The 21,280-nt window shown below is 34.6% G+C and overlaps 1 protein-coding gene across 2 annotated transcripts in view; it reads right to left on the bottom strand.

Moving 5' to 3' along the window:
- Positions 1-631: 631 nt before the first annotated feature.
- Positions 632-21,280, bottom strand: part of MANEA (mannosidase endo-alpha) — a 37,073-nt gene continuing 16,424 nt past the window's right edge. For both annotated transcript variants that reach the window (XM_062186515.1, XM_062186516.1), the window contains exons 3-5: positions 11,347-11,456; positions 3,030-3,106; positions 632-2,214 (exon numbers count right to left, since the gene is read on the bottom strand). In XM_062186515.1, the coding sequence (XP_062042499.1) occupies positions 1,560-2,214; positions 3,030-3,106; positions 11,347-11,456 (842 nt within the window). In that variant the 3' untranslated portion in view covers positions 632-1,559. The remainder of the gene's footprint in view (positions 2,215-3,029; positions 3,107-11,346; positions 11,457-21,280) is intronic.

The raw sequence follows: 21,280 nt of genomic DNA, 5'->3' as shown, positions 1-21,280 counted from the left end.
TATATGGAAATAATTTTTATCATATAAGTGATCAATTATCACAATAAAACAAATAGCTATTGATCACAAGCATTTTAAGCTGAAAGATGCCATAATAGTGTAACATTTAAAACAAGGATATTATATATAAGAATTAAAATACTGTCTTCTTTAGAATTATGTTAAATACAAAGAAATTTTTCATTTCCACATCTCTAAAATCTGAAATGGTAATTATCTTTTCTCAGTTACTTTTGGTAAGACATAATAAAATATAAAAAAAATCCAACTATAGTAGCAACTTTTTTCTTTTTAGTTAACAGGTGATCTATGTTTAACATTACATTTAAAGACATAAAAAACAAAATGAAAACAAGTTAAAGATTGGTAAGTTATCCTAAAAATGATAAATATTTCAGGCATTATAGTTTCATAATAGTTGTAAAACAACTGTTTTCCCAATAATTGAGATGCAAGGATTAACTTTTAGAGAAGTATTTCCCACAGCTTCTAAAATGTGGAAGTCAGCGTGGGGAAGCAGCAACATTAACCATGCAAAACACTTAGCATGCTATAGGTAACCATAAATCTGCAATGAAGATATAGATTATGCTACAGAAACCACTCCTTCTTGAAGACTTAAAGTTTATGATTAAACAAAAAAAAAAATCTTTTCTTTTTTTTAAAGATTTATTTACTTATTTGAAAGGCAGGGTTACAGAGAGGCAGAGACAGAGAGAGAAAGAGGTCTCCGTCTGCTGGTTCACTCCCCAAATGGCCGCAATGGCCAAGCTGAGCCGATCCAAAGCCAGGAGCCAGGAGCTTATTCCAGGTCTTCCATGTGGGTGCAGGGGCCCAGGCACTTGGGCCATCTTCTACTGCTTTCCCAGGCCACAGCAGAGAGCTGTAATGGAAGTGGAGCAGCTGGGACTTGAACCAGCACCCATTTGGGATGCCAGGACTGCAGGTGGTGGCTCCCCCTGCTACAACACAGTGCTGGTTTACAAAAGTCTATTTTTTTAATGCAGTTTCAGATTCACTGTCAAACTGAGAGGAAGTTACAGTGATTTTATTAGTCTTAAGAATTTCAACATTATTGTATATTTATTCAAAGTCTAAATACCAATATAATAAAGTTGCTTGGGTCACTGATAAAAAAAATGAAACATAAATGCAACCTTTTAGGTTTGTTTTCTTTGATAGAATACACACATAGTCCTATTTTTCTGGTCCCAGTAGGTAAGTGTGATTTAACTGTGTGCTAACTGCTTTATGGAACAAAGGAATTTACCTACCATGAAATGACAATCAAACAGTCATCAAATCAGAATTTCAATTTCAGTTAGAAACACAGCAAATTACACCACACGAATGTTATTTACACAATTTTTATCTTAGATATTTTCTCAGTGCAGTATTGTAAAGGGTAGCAATGATCAACATCATCTTTTAAAATATTTATATTAAAGAGTAACAGAAACAGTGCATTTTGGTTTTGAAAGGTTTTCCCTATACTTCAAAACAAAAGGCCTTTACTGAAATTAGAGGATTTTGATAGTTATTATACTTTAACCAATACATTAAGAGGCAGGCAACTTTTTATGAGCATAAGTTGCTCTTTCCTTACTGTATTTTTCAGACCACTTACGAGTTAATTCTAGATAAAGACCTGGTTTATGGGGCCGGTAATCTAGGTACACTGTATTGCTGGTTCTTTTGGGAACGGCTTTTTCAATCTGAGTCCCTTCATGCCACTCATTAAAGGAAGTAATAGAAATTAAACTGGGTTGGGCCTGAAGTGCAGCACTCAGAGAAACTTCGTAATACTTCCCATTGATTCGGTTCCGCGTGTTTTGAGAGTTCCATGGACGGATGCTAGTGTCTATGTACCCTGGACCCACGCTTGGGATAAATATTAAGTTGTATCTATCACAGAAGATTTTTAGACTAGCCCAGTTCTGATGTGATGAGCCATAAGTAAAGCCATTTGTGGCAAAGTAGGTATAAATTCCATCAAAACCACTTTGCAGAATATCATACTTATGTTTTTCTTCTACTAGAAGTGCAATAAATAATCCATCATAAGCAGAATTGCGAACAGTGTGAGATCCGGAAGGGGTTAACAGATTGACCCATTTTTCTGGCTTTGTGATATAGGAATCATAGATGTAAAACATAGGAAGAGCATTCCCAGTCCTTGTCTCATATCTGTAAAAGGCTGAATGATTTCCATATCTAGAATACAAACATTTTTAAAAGTATAATGAATATTCACAACTTATTTGTTATAAACAAATCAATTTATGTACTGGAAACAGAGGGAATCATTGAGGCTTAGCATATTGCTCAGCTTTTTGGGGGAACCAGGAATATAAAAGTAAACATTAAAATGTATTTTTGATTTCATATGTTAGAAAATGAAATACTGGATATATTACCAAGTAAGAGAGTAATTATCTCATACTGAAGTTTACAAACGATGCACAAGTGATAAAAAAAAATCCCTTGTTTTCTATAAGAATTCATGAAGTGCTTTTTTGCATTGGTAACAAATGTCCCACTGCAGCTGACAGGATTCTTTGTGAGAGCATGGCGTCTATAGAGACTATCATCAGTAAAATCGTTTAACAAAATGAAAATATATTAATAGTTTATTTGTAATCAGACTTCCAAATTAACCTAGATATAAGACCACTGCTATAAAGTAGCTCACATTTAATAATCTGAACCTCTTAAAATGACAAAACTCCATGAGATTTTTAAAATATTGATTTAAAACATCAATATGACAGAACTTAGGAATGGTCTTATAAACATGTAAAGAAAACTAGCAACCTTTACTCATACTAAAAGTGAATTGTAAGGAACTTTAGAAATATTGCTCAAAACAATTGTGACATTCATTAGGATAATAGCTTAAATTAATTTTATTAAAAATATCAGACTATAAATCATTCAAGCCTATGAAATATAATTTAAGTGCACCCTTCTTATAACTAAAGTTATTACTGGACCACATATCATGAATTATAAATATTAAAGCAACTCACTTGTCTATTATATACTTGATATTTTTGTACATGTTTTGATCATTTCGATTGCTATATGGTTCTATATGAAAAGCAACCTAAAACAAAGAAAAAATTCAATGAGAGTAAAAATTAGCTATGACATAAACATACATTCTGCATGCTTAATAAAGTGATTTAAAAAACTATTTATTGAACATAAAAGTGATCACAGTTAAAGTAAGTTCAGTAGCTTACCCAGGCTCATCCAGCAGTTAGGAAGCAATACATCCAATCTAAATTCAGAATTCCAGTGATCACTACTGCAGAATATTTCTTCCTACACTTATTCATTATAGAGAATATTATAAACTTATATGCTCTATAAACTATATGGGGATAAACTCTGTATTCAGAACTATCTTTTTTACAAGAAGGTAAAAAAAAAAAAAGGTCCAGAAGAATCTGGATCGTTTTTTTCAGGTGGGTGACCACTAAGTTTATACTTAAATGGAATCAACAGCAAATTTCTTTGAAAAAATATTTTACATCATCTAAATAGTAGTTTACAAATTGACCTACACTGATTTTCAACTATTATTCTAATAATTTGCAAAACTAACTGAAAAAGTACTATTTACTAGTTGATAGAAAAATAATTTTCATAATGCTTACTTGTTTGATATGGTTTATACATATTTCTCTACTACAATGGCAGAAAGCACTAACTTCTAAGTAAATACTTCATGTTTTTATCTACAAAAGGTTAGCTATACACACATCAAAAAAAAACTAATCATAGTAAAACCATTTTGTATGCTACTCCTAACTGCTAATGTAGATAGTATAGCTGGTATTTCCTTTAAATGACTATCTATGCAAGACTGGTAAAGCAAAGAACATGAATATTTTAACTTTTATTCTCCTTTTTAGTGAACTACCAATAGCAATTAGAAATCTTTATTGTAATGTAATTAACTCAATGATACTGTCTTAATTTTAGGTTTTGGGCTGAAGGAACCATTTATGGAACTAGATACTTCTATACTAATGTAATATAAAACTTCATTTCCAAGCACCCAATTAAAACAAAATCTATTTTACATTAACCAGTGTTACTAATTTTCACAGAACTAATTTTAAAATCAGTATTTAATGAAAATATCATTCTAAGCTTTTAATAAAATTATATTACAGTAATTTTACATAAATGAAGTTTTTGCCAGTAACAAACTAACATCAATTAATGTTTGCATTATTTTGTTAATAGTGCATGGACTGTAACTGCTACGACAGCTAGATTTCTCAGTATCTTTTGTGTTTACTTTATAAAATGTTTTTTACATTTTATTTGAAAGACAGAGAAAAACACACCAGAAAGAGAGGGAATCTTCCATTTGCTTGTATGCTCCTCAAATGTTCACAACAGCCACAGCTGGGCCAGGTGGAAGACAGGAGCCTGGAATTCCATCAAGTTCTCTTTACAGATCTATTTTCAGTTTACTTTATACTCATACGATTAACCCTACACTAAGTAAAGGTTCAAAAAATAATATGAAGAAAAAAAAAAACTGTTCTTCAACAGTAGAGACAAGAGCTGTAAACAATCATGGAATCTCAACATGTTAATTTCAGTCCAATACATTATATTTTAGATTCTCTATTAATTACTACTGATCAGGGAAAATATATGGTGTCTTGTCTTTTTGAGTCTGGCTTATTTCACTAAGTATAATGCTTTTCAGTAGGATCCATTTTGTTGCAAAAGATGGGAATTCATTTTTTTTTTATCACTGAGAAGTATTCCATAGTTTATATATACCACATTTTCCTTATCCCATCATCAGTTGATGGACATCTGGGTTGATTCCACATCTCAGCTATTGTGAATTGTGCTGGAATGAACATAAGGAAGAGATTAACTGTTTCATCCGCTGATTGCACTTCTCTTGGGTAAATTTCCAGGAGTGGCTTGGCTAGGTAGATCTATTTTCAGATTTCTGAGGTATCTCCATACTGTCTTCCACAATGGCTGCACTAGTTTACATTCCTATCAACAGTGGAGTAGAGTACCTTTTTCCCCACATCCTCACCAGCATTTGTTGTTTGTTGATTTCTGTATGAAAGCCATTCTCATTGGGATGAGGTAAAACCTCACTGTGATTTTGATTTGCATTTCCTTGAATGCTAGTGATCCTGAGCATTTTTTCATGCTTCTGTTGGCCATTTGAATTACCTCTTTTGAAAAATACCTGTTCAAGTCCTTTGTTAATTACTTTTATTTTTCTTCCACATTTTAAAAATTTTCTTTAAGGACTACAATTTCATGCATTTAATATACACAAATATGGAAACATGGTGATCTTTCCCCCCTTACCTCCCTCCCACCCATAATCCCACCTATTTTACTTCTTCCTCTTCCTTTTCCATTATTATTTAGTGGATTCTTTGTTATATTGTTGTTGAGTTTCTTGAGCTCTTTATAGATCCTGGATATTAATCCTGTAACAGCTGCATAGTTTGCAAATATTTTCTCCCATTCTATCTGTTCCCTCTTCAATTCGCTATGTGTTTCTTCTGCAGTGCAGAAATTTCTCAGCTTGATGTAATGCCATTTGTAAACTTTGGCTTTGATTGCCTGTGTTTCTGGGGTCTTTTCTAAGAAGTCTTTGCCTATATCAATGTCTTGCAGGGTTCCCTTAATCTTCTCTAGTTATTTGATGGTTTCAGGTCATAAATTTAGGTCCTTGATTTATTTTGAGTAGATTTTTGTTTAAGGTGTAAGGTGTAAGGTGTAAGGTAGGAGTCTTATATCATACTTCTGCATGGAAAGATCTAGTTTTCCTAGCACCCTTTGTTGAACAGATTGTCCTTGCTCCAGGAATTGATCTTTTGTCAAAGATTAGCTGGTTGGAGGTGCATGGATTGATTTCTGGAGTTTCTATTCTGTTCCATTGATCTACATATCTATTTTCTGTGCCAGTACCAGGCTGTTTTGATTATATCTGCCCTCCAGAATATGTTGAAATCTGGTATTGTGATGCCTCTGGCTTTTTGTTGTACAAGATTGCTTTAGCTATTTGAAGTCTCATGTGTTTCCATATGAATTTCAGCATCAATTTTTCTATATCTGAGAAGAATGTCTTTGGTATTTTGATTGGTATTGCATTGAATCTGAAGGTCCCCCACCTCCCATCCTCTCTCCTCTCCATCCTCCCTCCTCTCCATCCTCCCCTCTCTATGTAACTCTGCCTTTCAAATAAAATAAATTTTACAAAAATAATATGTGAAATGTTTTTCTTCATTCAATTATAGTTTACAGCCATTGTCTATATTCCTACTAAATATAGGGTCTTTTTGCTTTTTAATCTTTTTATCTGGTGAAGTATTAAGCCTTTTTACTATAATATAGTTTTAAAATGTGTTATTTACTATAATTTATAAAATTAATTTTAAATATAAATTTTTATAAATATAAAAATTAAATGTTATTTACTGTAATGTAAATTTTAAAATGTTATCTCAAAAACTAAGAAAAAAAGAAAGGCAGAAGAAGGTGGGTGGGAAAGACAGAGGGAGGGAGGGATGAAGGGAATATCATGTTCTTAGACTTGTATCTACATATCATATTGAATGTTAAAAAGTAATTAAAATTAAAATAAAAAATGAAAAAAAAATTTCCAAAACAACACCATAATGGATATCTCAGAAAAAATTCAATAGCAAAACCCATTTATGGTTTTGCCTTGTCATTTTACAGATGAGGGGGGATAAGTCAAAGAATCAAGGAACTAATATCAGCCCAGAGTTACTCAGCTGGACAACCTCCAATTTCAGTTTACTGGATCTAGTCTTTCTCACATTATACAAAGTTACTCCTAAGACATGAGGCCAAGAAGGTGTTCTAAAAATTTTAGGAAACATTAGCGTACCAAATTCTAAATTTTTCTGATTATTAGATATAAAACCTAGAGCAAAGAGAGATCAAATATGTTGGCAACATTTACATGATTGGTGATTGAGCTCTTTCTGGCAGGAGAAAAAACTGACTCATGCCCATGCTCAGAACATTTTCACTTTGCCTTTAAAAGCTTCCTTAAACTACTACAAAAGCCATGTTCTTAAGCTCTCATCTCCTAGGATTATGGCAGTGACAAATGTGTGGCCCTTGGACCTGTTTTGTGGAAGGTAAATCAATCCTTATCTAGTCACAGAACTGGTGCCAGACCTGGAGATTCGCTTCTGCAGATTTGCAATGTCAATGAGAACTCACTGAATGGCCCTGAGGAACAGATTAGGTGACAGTTCCTGACACCTAGCTAATTTCAAAGGTGTAAGATGCTGTCTTAATAGTTTCAGGATTGTAACCTAGGAAAGGATGCAGCTTTATGGAAAGAATTTTAAAAGTTAGCATTTTTAGCTATCTTCCCTAGAGTCTCATTTCTATTCCTCAATATTCACTGAATTTTAAAGCAGATGGAAGAGTCAAATTAAATTAACTATTATTCTTTTCTTTGTTTGAAACAAAATATTTCAACAGTGATCCACTTCATCTTGTACAGAGCTCAGTTACCAGTATTGAGCGGATAGTCCTGCTTAAGATAGATAAACTGTATGAAGTTACAGAGCAAATAAAAAGCCTCAGCAATTTTTAATAGTAGTGGCATATGAGAACTCAGGGTTTACGGTCACTAGTTAAACTCTAATTCACAATTAGATTTACAATTGGAAAATACACTGCATTTAACAACAAGGATAAAACTGATGGAACAAAGCAATCTGAAAATAAATAAGAGCTATTAGATAAGAATATGATTACCCAAGGACATAGAAGATGAGTGTGGATAATGCAAGAAAAGGAATAACTACACCAATATCATATGAAAAAGATCATGGATAAATATCCCTTTTACACATTATTTTAAGTGACTCTTCAATTACATGTTAGATGCCCATGTAATGTGCTTGCTTCAGGGCCTTCTTTTATTTTTTATTAATATCTTCATACTGAGGCTAACACCATATATTTTATTTTAATTTTTCCCACTTCCTAAAATATACTTACTGTTATCTGGGAAAACAAAGTTTGCTTCATTAATAAACACTTCTAAATAATTAAGTTTATTCTGACATGTAGAACTTTTGGGACTAGCCTGTCAAATTCTATATTAAATATCTTATTGAAAAATTTCACTAGGTTTACATTAAATTTATAAATTAAATAAAACAAATACAATTATGTGACAGACTGGCCATTTCAGCAATTCTGAGTCTTCTTATAAAACTTAGTTTCTCCAGGGCTGGCATTGGGATGAAGTGGGTAAAGCCACCAACTGTGAAGCTGGCATCCCTCATGGATACCAGCTTGAGTCCTGGCAGCTCCATTTGTGATTCAGCTCCCTGCTAATGCAATTTTTTTCTTTAAAATTCATGTATTTATTTGAAATCAGAGTTATGGGGAAAGGAGAGAGAGAGAGAGAGAGAGAGAGAGAGAGAGACAGAATCTTCCATCTATTGTTAGTTCACTCCCTAGATGGCTACAATTGCTGGGTCTGGACCCAGGTCAAAGTCAGGAGCCAGGAGTTTCATCCAAGTCTCCCACAACAGGAGCAGGGGCCCAAAACACTTGGGAGATCCTCCACTGCTTTTCCCAGGCCATAGCAGGGAGCTGGATTGGAAGTGGAACAGCCAGGACTCTAACTGGCACCCGTATGGGATGCTGGAGTCACAAGTGGTGGTGGTTTTACTCGCTATGCCATAATGCTTTTTGTTGTAAGCTACCAAATTTTGGGGGTAATTTATCATGCAGCAATAGATAGTGAGTCCACTCAACACTGTATTTCAATATGGTACAAATTAACTTTTTTTTCAGAAATTGAATAGAACTGACAGATAAAACTGGTGCTTTGGGGAAGACTTTATTCAATTATCTTTTATATTTTTTCCTTAGGGTAATTAGTCATTTCAAATTTTTAAAACCTTTTTGTACACAACATTAACTTTTTTCTGTATTTCCATTCCTTATAAATTTTATATGTACTGATATAAAATCTTAAATTCTTTTGTGACTCTAAAGTATAATACCCTCCTTTTTTCAGAAAGGTTCCATTTTACTATTTAGAGTCTCATAAAAATAAAAATAGTATCTCAAAAGGCAAAATAGACTTCCAACCTCGACATACAGAACTGGGTAAAGAGCTTCTTGGCTCACATGAAGCCAGTGGGAAGGTATGAGAACAGACAACCTAAAAATTGCTAATGTCACCTTGGGAGAATGAAAAGAACAGGGAGTACTCTTCCTAAAATGCTCAATAATGGGCACCTTTACACACCTACTGAGAAGACAGGTTGGCATTTCAGCATGTTGCCATATGGCTGCAGAAGAGATGTCCTTCCAACCAGACCTGGCACCTTTCATGGCTTAAAATTAAGAACTGGGGAGGGATGGCTGGCAAGCCACAGTGGAAGTCATTCTGGAGACTCCTCAGAAACCTGAATATAACCCTACCATACAACCCAGCCATCCCACTCCTTGGAATTTACCCAAAGGAAATTAAATTGGCAAACAAAAAAGCGGTCTGCACCTTAATGTTTATTGCAGTTCAATTCACAATAGCTAAGACCTGGAACCAACCCAAATGCCCATCAACAGTAGAATGGATAAAGAAATTATGGGACATGTACTCTATAGAATACTATACAGCAGTCAAAAACAATGAAATCCGGTCATTTGCAACAAAATGGAGGAATCTGGAAAACATCATGCTGAGTGAAATAAGCCAGTCCCAGAGGGACAAATATCGTATGTTCTCCCTGATTGGTGACAACTAACCGAGCACCAAAATGGAAAGCTGTGAAAGTGAAATGGACACTATGAGAAACAGTGACTTGATCGGGCCTTGTCCTGACTGTTGATGTACAACTTAATACTTTATCCATTTTGGTATTTTTGTTGTTGTTGTTGTTCTACTTAATACTATTGGTTGAACTCTGTAATTAACACACATTATTCTTAGGTGTTTAAATTTAACTGAAAAGTGATCTCTGTAAGAGTGGGAATAAGAGAGGGAGGAGATGTACAGTTTGGTACATGCTCAATCAGACTTGCCCCAAACAGTAGAGTTAGAAGCATACCAGGGGATTCCAATTCCATCCCACCAAGGTGGCGTATACCACTGCCATCTCACTAGTCAAAGTGATCAATTTCAGTTCATAATTGATCATACTGATAGGTCTAATAGTCAAAGGGATTACATAAACAAGACTAGTGTCTGCTAATACTAACTGATAGAATCAAAAAGGGAGAGAACAATCCGAAGCGGGATACACAGCAGATTCATAAAATGGCAGATGTCCTAAACAGCACTCTGGCCTCAGAATCAGCCCTTTAAGGCATTCAGATCTGGCTGAAGAGCCCATGAGAGTATTTTAAAAGAGGACCTAAATTAAACATCTCTGCGAGTGAAATCCCAGTGGAAAGAATGGGACATCAAAGAAGGAGGTACCTTTCTCTGAAGGGAGGAGAGAACTTCCACTTTGACTATGACCTTGTCTAAATAAGATCGAAGTCAGTGAACTCAAAAGAGTTCCATAGCCTTGGCAACTCATGACGACAGCCTAGGGAGATTACTGATGCCATAAACAAGAGTGTCAATTTGTTTAGTCAACAACAGGAGTTACTGTGTACTTATTCCTCATGTAGGATCTCTGTCCTTAATGTGTTGTACAATGTGAATTAATGCTATAATTAGTACTCAAACAGTATTTTACACTTTGTGTTTCAGTGTGGGTGCAAACTGTTGAAATCTTTACTTAATATATACTAAATTGATCTTCTGTATATAAAGAGAATTGAAAATGAATCTTGATGTGAATGGAAGAGGAGAGGGAGCAGGCGTTGGGAGGGTTGCGGGCGGGAGGGAAGTTATGGGGGGGAAAAGCCATTGCAATCCATAAGCTGTACTTCGGAAATTTATATTTGCTAAATAAAAGTTAAGAAAAAAAGTTTACCCAGTTTGGCTACCCTAGGCTCAAGACCCTGGTTCTTGTCTGGATTATGGGGATATTTATGTATTATCTATTTTATGTAAATACACAGAAATTTAAAAATATATAATTTGAGGTCTTAGGGGAAAAAAGGTAGGAAAATATAGCTAGAAAAATAGTAAGTCATCTCTAAATTATTACAATTTAGACAGTATTTAAAATTCTTAGACATTTTCTTTATGAAATAGTGCTATAAAGTATTTTATTATTTTCACATTATTTTTAGTTAAAATAAGCACTTCAAAAATTGTCATTACTGTCCTCTTCTCCAAACAAATTAACTTACTAATAGCTTGAAAGTAAAATAAAATACCTTCAGATTATATTTATGAGCTTTATCCAAAATAGTCGGTACCAAGTCATCAGTAGGTTCTCCATTCTCATCATTTGTATCAGGAGGATACCAAGACAGGGCTAGTACACCTAATAGAAACAATCAAAAGCAAAAGAAAAAGATAGGAATACAAGTGACTTGCAGGTATTCTAAAAAGGGTAGAATAATTTCCAAATAGCTAACAAAATATAAACATATTGAAAAGAGGTTACTTTACTGCTTTCCTTCAGGCTACATATGGTTATTTTATTGCTTTGTTTAGCCAATAATTATCAACCTTCACTTCAGCATCAACAGTATCTCTTAAAAGTTAATACACTGCTTTTTATTTTTAAAAATTTATTAACAATTATACATATTTCTAGGCTACAGTGTTACATTTCAACACATGTATACTATGTATGCTGATCAAATCAGTATAAACATAATTTATTCTTCCTTGGTATTAGTTTATGATTGAAGGCTTGGAGCTCCTTCTATTTGTTCACTATATAATATATATATATATATATATATATATATACACATATATATGTGATTATTGTGAGCTACTGTGCTGTGTAACACTAGGACGTCACTCCTTTGATCTAGCTTTGCTTTTTAGAATATCATTTATTTTCACCAAAAAAATTACTAAGAAAGTACAGAGTTCTTATAAACTATTAATCTTAGGTTCCCATTCTACGTTTTTCTCTGTTAACATCTTGCATTAGTGATAAATTTGTTACAATCGATGAACCAGTATGAGTAGGTTATTATTAATTAAAGTCTACATTAAGATTCACCCTATTCCATGTACAGATGAGTTATGACAAAGGCATGGTGTCATATGCTCATCATTACAGTATCATACAAAGTTAGTTTCACTGCTCTATAAATCTCCTGTGCTCCACTTATTTATTCCTCTCCCACTTCTTTGACATCTAGAAGTAATTAATCTTTTTTTACTGTCTCTATAATTATTCCTTTTCTAGAATGTCAGATAGTTAGAGTCATAAAATATGTATTTTTCCTAGACGTACTTTGTTCACCTAGAAATTAGCATTTTAGTTTCCTTCATATATTTTTATGGCTTAATAGCTCGTTTCTTTTTATTGCTACAAAACATCCCATTGTGTGGATATTTATCCATTCACCTACTTAAAGACAACTTGGAATTTTGGGCAATTATAAATAGAGCTGCCATAAACATTCATGTGCAAAGTTTTGTGTGGATCAGTATCTTTTAAGAGAAGATTTAAAAAAATATAATTATAGTTCCTCCATGTAATACCTATTTAGTTTTGCACTGATTTCGAGAATAAGCATAAGAATACAAAGTAATCATTAACAGAGAAGGCATATTTATGATTATTTCAAAGCTTCATTACATACATGATGGAAAAATGACACTGATTTATATATCAATCAGTAAACAATTTAAGACAGAGAAGAAAAACAATAGTAAGAAAAGTGAAATGTGAACATTAGGAAATGGAAGGTTAGATACTACCAGATAACTGAAAGTTAAGATGAAAACTTTGTGAGAGCCAAGCTATGTACGGAGAAATCCCATCTAGAGTAAAAAAGCATGACTAAGTTAACAGAATAAAGATGTCTATGTCTCTATTAATTCTGGAAATGAAAATAGCTACAGGAATATGAGAGAGAGAAAAGGAGAGGTCATTAATATATGTGCCTTCAGGAAGGCTTGCCTAGCCAGGAAGAGAGTCATAAATTAGAGAACAATATTAGTGTGAAAATGTCTCTAAACGATCAAACATTCAAGCTGTTTATTAGCCTAGCTTCTAAGCAAAATAGTATCAATGAAAAGAAGAGAGACAATAGAATTTTTTTCAACATGCAACCAATGGAAAAAAGTTGTTATTTTATATAAAAAAATGGAAAATGAACATGAGGAAAAATAATAAAGAACACACTACTGAAAAGTTTTGTACACAATGAAGCACATGAAAATTATAAACTAAGCATTCTTCTATCAAATTAAAACAAAGAGCTGGCATTGTAGTTCAGTGGGATAAGTTGCCCCTGGCAATACTAGCATCCCACATTGGAGGTGCTGTTTCAATTCACTTTGCTCCACATCTAATCCAGCTCCTTGCTAATTCATCTGGGAAAGAAGACAATGGTCTAAGTACTTGGGTCCCTGCACCCATGTGGGAGAGTAAGATGGTGTTTTCAGTTCCTGGTCATAGCTCTGGATGTTGCTGTCATCTGGAGAGTGAATCAGCAGATGGGAGATCTCTTTCGTATCTTTTTGTCCTTTCGCATTTCAAACAAATAAATACTTAAAAAAACAAACAAAAACAAGATTTCTGTTTTGAAACATAGTAGGATAATTTCTAGAAACAGTTGGTTAATGGCAGATCAATAACCCATGTGAAAACCACTACAATTAAAGGTGAGACATGCACAACAAAAAAATTTCTTAAAGCCAAAGAGCTCTCAAGAGAGTAAGGAATTACTTGGCCAAAATGAAGGACAGGGAACATATGTAGACAGAAAAATGAGCAAAGAAGTCAATCTGCCCCAACCATAATTGGCAGAAGTAATTCAGCTCTTCAAACCAGTGGATTATAGCCCAAGTTCACAATGCTTACACACTTCTCCAGTTTTAAATTTAAGTTGATCCAGGACTGGTATTTTTTATTTATTTATTTATTTATTTGACAGGCAGAGTGGACAGTGAGAGACAGAGACAGAGAGAAAGGTCTCCCTTTTCCGTTGGTTCACCCACCCAAATGGCTGCTAAGGCCAGCGCGCTGCGCCAATCCGAAGGCAGGAGCCAGGTGCTTCCTCCTGGTCTCCTATGCGGGTGCAGGGCCCAAGCACTTGGGCCATCCTCCACTGCCCTCCCGGGCCACAGCAGAGAGCTGGACCGGAAGAGAAGCAACTGGGACAGAATCAGGTGTCCCAACCGGGGACTAGAATCCGGGATGCCAGCGCTGCAGGCAGAGGATTAGCCAAGTGAGCCGCGGCGCCTGCCCTTTTTTATCCTTTTGAGGTAGAGACAGAGAGAGAGGTCTTCCATCTGCTGGTTCACTACCCAGATGTCCACATTGGCCAGAACTGCACTTATCTGAAGCCAGGAGCCCGGAGCTTCTTCCAGGTCTCCCACGTGGGTGCAGGGGCCCAAGGAGTTGGGCCACCCTCCACTACCTTCCCAGGCTATAGCAGAGAGCTAGATCGGAAGAGGAGCGGCTGGGACTAGAACCCGGCGCCCATATGGGATGCCGGCACTTCAGGCCTGGGCCTTAACCCAGTGCTCCACAGTCCTGACCCCATAGGGCTGGTATCCTTAACAGGTACCAGGCAGATACAAAATCAAACTTTCTCTGGAGAAGGTATATTCTTCCTTGCCTGAAAATTATTTGAAAAAATATTTTTAAAAAATGGATAACTTACAATCACAGATATCTAACTACACAAAGACATACTGCACCATGAGCAGGAACCAGCAGAAATAAAAGACAATACAAATAAACCTGAAAAACTTCAGATATTGCCATCACATGCATTTTAAAACAGTTACCTTCAGAATTTAAGAAGAAAAAGATAAATAGAATACTAAATATGAAAAATTCAGGAAACTGTCACTTTCGTACTGTTACTAACTTGTTCCTACTCTGTTATCTCATTTTGAGAGGCAGAATAGTATGGAAGAATAGCATGGGTTTTGAACATGTATCTAAATATCCAATCATTTATTAGTTATACAAACTACAGGTAGTTAACTTTTCCTGGCTTGTTCACCAAAACTCAGATGGGTTTTACCTTACAGGATGTGTTCAAAGTATATACATAAAATTTTATTACCTACAGTATTCAACAAACATTAGTTCTTTTTTTCTGATTTGTTCTCTGTTCTTTTTTCACAGTTAGTCCAACCACACCCCCCTTCACTCTCTCTCTCTTTCTTGCACACACACCCACACATAGGCACACACACATAGGAATCTTTGCATATGAATACTGTGGTCACCATTCCAATTCTTAACTCTCATCCTTCAGTGTCTTATCCTCTAGTTCTTTGCTATCCAACATGATATCCACTAGTAATAAATGCTAAAATTAAAAATCCTGTTCTTCACTCAACTGAGCACATTTCCAGTGCTCAATGACCACATATGCCACTGAACAGTACATATATGTAACATTTTCATTATCACAGAAAGTTCTACTGGACAGCAGCACCAGATTATCTTGATTCTCTGAGGATACAATGACTTCGCTCGTGACTAATGATTTCTGTTCCTCTTTCATTCTCTGTGCAGGCATACTCTAAGGCTTCACGAAAATATTTGTTCTTGTCATTCCTGTTGCTATGTTTCAGCTCCTTAATACATCAATTATGACTTCCCTATATCTATTTCTATGACTATACTATGCTCTACAGTTCCCTTAATTTTTGTAGTCTCTTATGAATGGTGCCACTCATTAGCTCTGAATAAATAACAGCTTAGGAACCAAGCATTGGCTTGGTGGTTCTACTCCTGAGGATGTTTGGAAAACTTACAATGGTAACAAATTCTTAAAAGTAAACACATAGGATTCTAAGTCAAGTGAGTATTATTTATCAGTAAGACTTATCAGTCTACATTTCTGTTGTATCAATTGCTAGTATACTCCTTAAAGTTCATGTTTGGAATATTAGCATACTAAATGCCAAAAAAAAAAAATGCTGTATTGCTCATGCCATCCTTCCATAGTAATTTATCACAGGACTGTCAGTGTAACTCATACACATAAACTGGTGAGGATTTTTGGAGTACTAGTAATGTTTTGTTCTTAATTTGTGTGTTCATTATGAGCGTGATCTGAAGGGTGAAAAAAAACTTTATCTGTATATTTATGTGGATTTCTTGGTATATATAGTAAAATGTTAAAATTTAAAAAAATGTTTTGAAAGGTAGAATAATAGGGAGAGAGTCAGTGAGGGCTTTCATCTGCTGGTTCACTCCCTAAAAGCCTGCTTCTGCAGGGCTCTGACAGGCCAAAGCCAGGTGCCTGGAGCTCTATCCAGGTCTCACACATTGGTGGCAGGAATCCAAGATTTTAGGTCATCAGTGGCAATCTCAGAGACGCATTAACAGAAGCTGATCAGAAACACAGAGTAGTGAGGATGTAAACTAGGCATTTTGATAGGAAAACAACTTGCTGCACCATGACACCCACCCCTACAATATTTCTCTAAGTGAAACTATTAAGTGATGTATTACATAGTGTCAGATCCTCAAAAAGTGATCCAAATAACAATCAATGACAAGAATAATAGTAAACATATTTGGATAACTTCTATTCCACAGGCCTTGGGATAGGTTTTCTTATATACAAAGCACTTCCTTAAGAGTTTCTTTCAAACGCTTCAAATATTCTTTCGAACTAAGATTTAACACAAATAAAGCAAGCTTATTTGCTTTCCATAAATAAGCAGTGTTATCACTGTCCCACTTAGGATGACACACTTTCAAAAAATATTATAGTCAAAAAGCACTGTCAAAAACCACAGCAATTAATAGAAATAGACTTACATGTGAAACAGATGTTAGAATCAACAAAGAGAAAAATTTTTAAATTATTCTGATTAATATTGTAGAGGCTCTTACGGCAGAAGTAGCAAACTTGCAATACCTGGTGGAAAACTTCAGCAGAGAAAGATACTGTAAGAAAGAATTAAATAGAAATGCCAGAAATGAAAAACACATTGAAAGAGATAAAGAGTGCTTTTGAGAAGCTCATCAATAAAGCAGAGGAAAGCACTGGCCCAGTTAAAGCAAGTCAAAAGAAACTATCCTAAATGAAACACATGGAATGATGCACAGAATAACTGTGTGTTAGATAGCAAGGATCTAGCACGCATATAATTGAAAACCCAGAAAAGGTAGAAGATTTATTTGAAGAAATTATAATTGAGACTTTTGCAAAATTAACAACAGACATGGAGCAACAGATTCAAGAATCTCAGAAAATATCAAGTAAGATAAATTCCCCTTATCTCCTCCAAAAAATGCACCAAATATAAGCTATACTTTATAACTATAAATAGTTATAAAAATCCCCAAGAATAATTACTAAGTTTCCAAACTGAAGAAAACTATCAAAGAAAAAAATGAATACAGCCAGAAAAAAAAGATAAAACAAAGAGGAAAACTAGCATATAAAAACAGTTATATATTATAGTAGAGTTCTCATGAGAAACCATAAAATAAAATGGAGTAACATTTTGAAAGTTCCAAAAGAAAGCAAGCAAAAAATAACCTAAAAATCTACCCACCAAGAATTCTGTAGACATTATTCAAAGCAAGTGATACAAAAATGAAAAAGACATTTTGAAACAATTCAATGAATGCTACAGGAAATTTTTGAGACAGAATGAGCATAATACTAGAGTTATTCTTGGACTTCCAACAAAAATATAAGGAACACTGGAAGTGGAACAAATGTTAATTTTTCTCACTTCTTACAACTAATAAAAGCTGACAGGGATCGGCAAAGGAATTACAATGGCTAAAGCAATTTTGAAAGAGAATAACAAACAGGATACCCACTGTTTGATTTCAAGAACTATTATAAATCTGCATCAATCCAGTCAGGATGGTAGTGGAGAAAAGATAGACAAATAGAATCAATAATCAGAACAGACAGTCCAGAAATAAATCCAAATAAAATAAAGTCATAGTACTTTTGATAAAAGCTGATCAATGCAATGGAGACAGGATAGCCTTCTCAGTAGTGAAGTCTTGAAAGTGAAAAAGCATGTTTATTTTATAGGGATTAAAAACTACTTACTGCAGTCTCCAGTGGCTCACACAGATGATATGTTTCTCATTTTTTAAAAAATATGAGGCATATGAAAAAGCAAGGGGAAAACACACTGATAAAAGATAAAGCTATCAGCATAACGATACTCAGTCATCTATGGCAAGAGGAAAGCTGTATGGAATATCAATACTTTACAGTTATGAATTTAAACTTAATGCAAATATAGTCATCCTAAAAGAAAAATATATATCATGATAGATATTAACAGGCACATCTAAACTTTAAAAATACAACCCACCATATTACACCATATTTCTCTTACTATTTATGTATACACGTTGAAGCCAGGAGATGTAGAAATAAAATTTTTAACCTTATAGAAACAGATATTTTCTGCTTCCTGATATTTTAATCTAGTGCTTTTGAGGCATCAGTGATGGAAAAGAGAAACTAGGGGATGTGACGTTCATCTTTATGCATTCAGAATTACAAAATTAGGAAATGATAGAAACTCAAGTAAATATTCCATGCTAAAGATAATTTTAAAGACATGGAGTGAATTATGTTCTGTCACGTGTACTACAGACTGAGCATCCCCTTGGAGAATGCTTAGGACTACAAGTGTTTCAGAGTTCAGATACTTTCCAGTTTTCGGCTATTTACATATGAAACAAGATTTCTTAGGGACAAAACCAAGTCTAAACAACATTCCTTCATGTTTCATTTACAATCTATACAAATAGCATGAAGGTTAACTTTGTACAATATTTTTAATATCTTTGTACATGAAACAAAGTTTGCCTACACACAACAATCAGAAAGCAAAGGCTTCACCATCTCCACATGAACAATCTGAGATTGCGTGGCATCACCATCACTCCTGACCTTGAATTTATATGCTACCAATAAATGAGCAATCATTTTCTTACACTTACAAGCACTTAATAGTAAAACTATGGCATCCAAAAACAAAATAATGTATCCATCACAATGTCCAACACAATAACATCATAGGAATAACCTGTATCAGCTGGTAAACAAGAGCAACAACAAATTGCAGTCTTTCAGTACCCACTTATGATGCTGTCTTTTGAATAAAAAAGCTTGTTGTTTATTATTTTTTACTCCTCTAGATGAAAACAAACATTGAAGCGGTTGAGGGACCAGGAAGTAAGTCTTTTGGGAAAGAGGAGGTACTCCGTTGGGTGGCTTTTTAAAATGTTTCCTCCACATGCATCTATATCATTAACAATGGTTTTTGTCTTAGAAGTGTCTTTTATAAGCTGACATATTTCTTGCTCTATTATGAATGCATACTACGCTAACCCTTCAATAAGACCATTACACATTTTTACCATGTTGTCTCCAGGCATTTTTTCTGTGATGTTAACAATGTCATCTTCATGATCACTGATTCAGATCCATCTGGCTACTTCACTATTGGTCAATGGATCAAAAACTGGAGCCTCAATATCAGCACTAAATTATCTGATATCCACTTCTTCCAGACAAGTTCAGACAATTTTGTTTTTTACTTTCTCACTTGATAAACAGAATTCTTCAAATCACTGCTTTGTGTGCTTTGTGCTCATTCTAGAACATAGTCTCAAGCTAAAGGTTTCCCAGGTATACACAACTGTATCTTCAGTCACAGTGTTTCAAGCTCTGTCAACAACACATACAGCATTTTTCACTTTCCTTACTCATGCTTTTGTTACTGCTGTTAGCACAATGTTCATGAAAGTGTTTTCATATTTACTCTTAATCGGTCTAAGGATATCTAAGGATACACCATTCAAATGTGGAAGTAATGATGTTGTGTTTGGGGGTGAGTGCTTGGGATAAACAATTTTTGAGGATCATGAGCAGAACAATTGTGAGGCAAAACAAAGTTTTAACGTTGTCATCCAGTCAGTTTCCCATCAGTCAGCATAAGATGCTGATAACAAATGTTCGTGAAGCCAATCAGAGAAGATATTCCTGGTGATCAAGTTTTTTAACAGAATGATAATTGGACTGATATGAAATCCACTGTTTAAAGCAGTGAGGACACAGGATTTGCCTATCACAGCCAACTTGACACTTACACATGCCTGTTGGGTTAGCACATCCCAAACAGTTACCATGTCCTCAGTATCCTTAATTCTTGTAGGAGCTTTCTCATCAGCAATAGGCAGTGTCCTTCCATGGCAATAATGCCAAACCAGTGATGTTTCACCAGTGGTAACTTCAGCAAATTTGTCAGTGAATTTCCCCACTGCATCATGATCAGCAAATGCTTCACTACCACAAATCTTTAAAAATGCAACGCCTACCTTTTCTTAAATATTTGTAGCCAGCTTGTTGGATATTCACATTCCCCTTCAAGTTTCAGTTCATTATGAAATATTTTTGATGTTTCATGATTAGTACATGATTAAGTGGTAAATGTTCACTGCAATGCCAATAGATCTCTTTGGTTACATGATTAAGATCTTCATTTTTAGTTTTAGCCAGTGTTTTCTATGTTTAATTAACTTCTGTTCAATGCTTTAACCATAGAATTTTAACAGCTTATCCTTTTGTTTCTTCAAATCATATATGGTGGTTATTCTAATAACATACTCTTCCATAAGATGTGTAACAAGCATACACCTGTCCTCGAGCACCTTGAGTTTATTTGCTATAGATATAATTGATTTCTTTCCTTATCACTCTTACACACAGGAGTACCAGCTGACCTTTTGACATTTTCAACAACTTTATACCACAGAGCAGAGAATAAGCAAAAAACCTCAATAAGCAAAATACATAGGTCTTGATCCCATATGAGGCATCACAGTTAACATGGTATTGGTGTCTCTAATCATTTTATTATCCTTTGTGCTTCCATGTGGGAATCTAGGCATAAGAGGAAAAGATACAGTGTAGCTGAAGGGGGCTGGGATGGTGTTTTTATAAACAATTTTTTCTCATAATCCATATGCTGTGCACCTGTCCTTTTATTGCATTTCATCACATGACATCAGGTGTGGAAATTTCTACTTATGGCATCATGTTGTCACTCACCAGGTCTAAGATTTTAGAACATTTTGCATTTCAGATTTCAGGAGTAAGAATGCACAACCTGTAGTTTTCTATTGTTGTAAAAACAAATTATCACAAAAAAATT

This window comes from Lepus europaeus, chromosome 3 (assembly GCF_033115175.1).
Source record: "Lepus europaeus isolate LE1 chromosome 3, mLepTim1.pri, whole genome shotgun sequence".
NCBI lineage: Eukaryota > Metazoa > Chordata > Mammalia > Lagomorpha > Leporidae > Lepus > Lepus europaeus.
The sequence above is the reverse complement of the archived record's forward strand: the minus strand, read 5'-3'. Positions and strand labels throughout refer to the sequence as shown.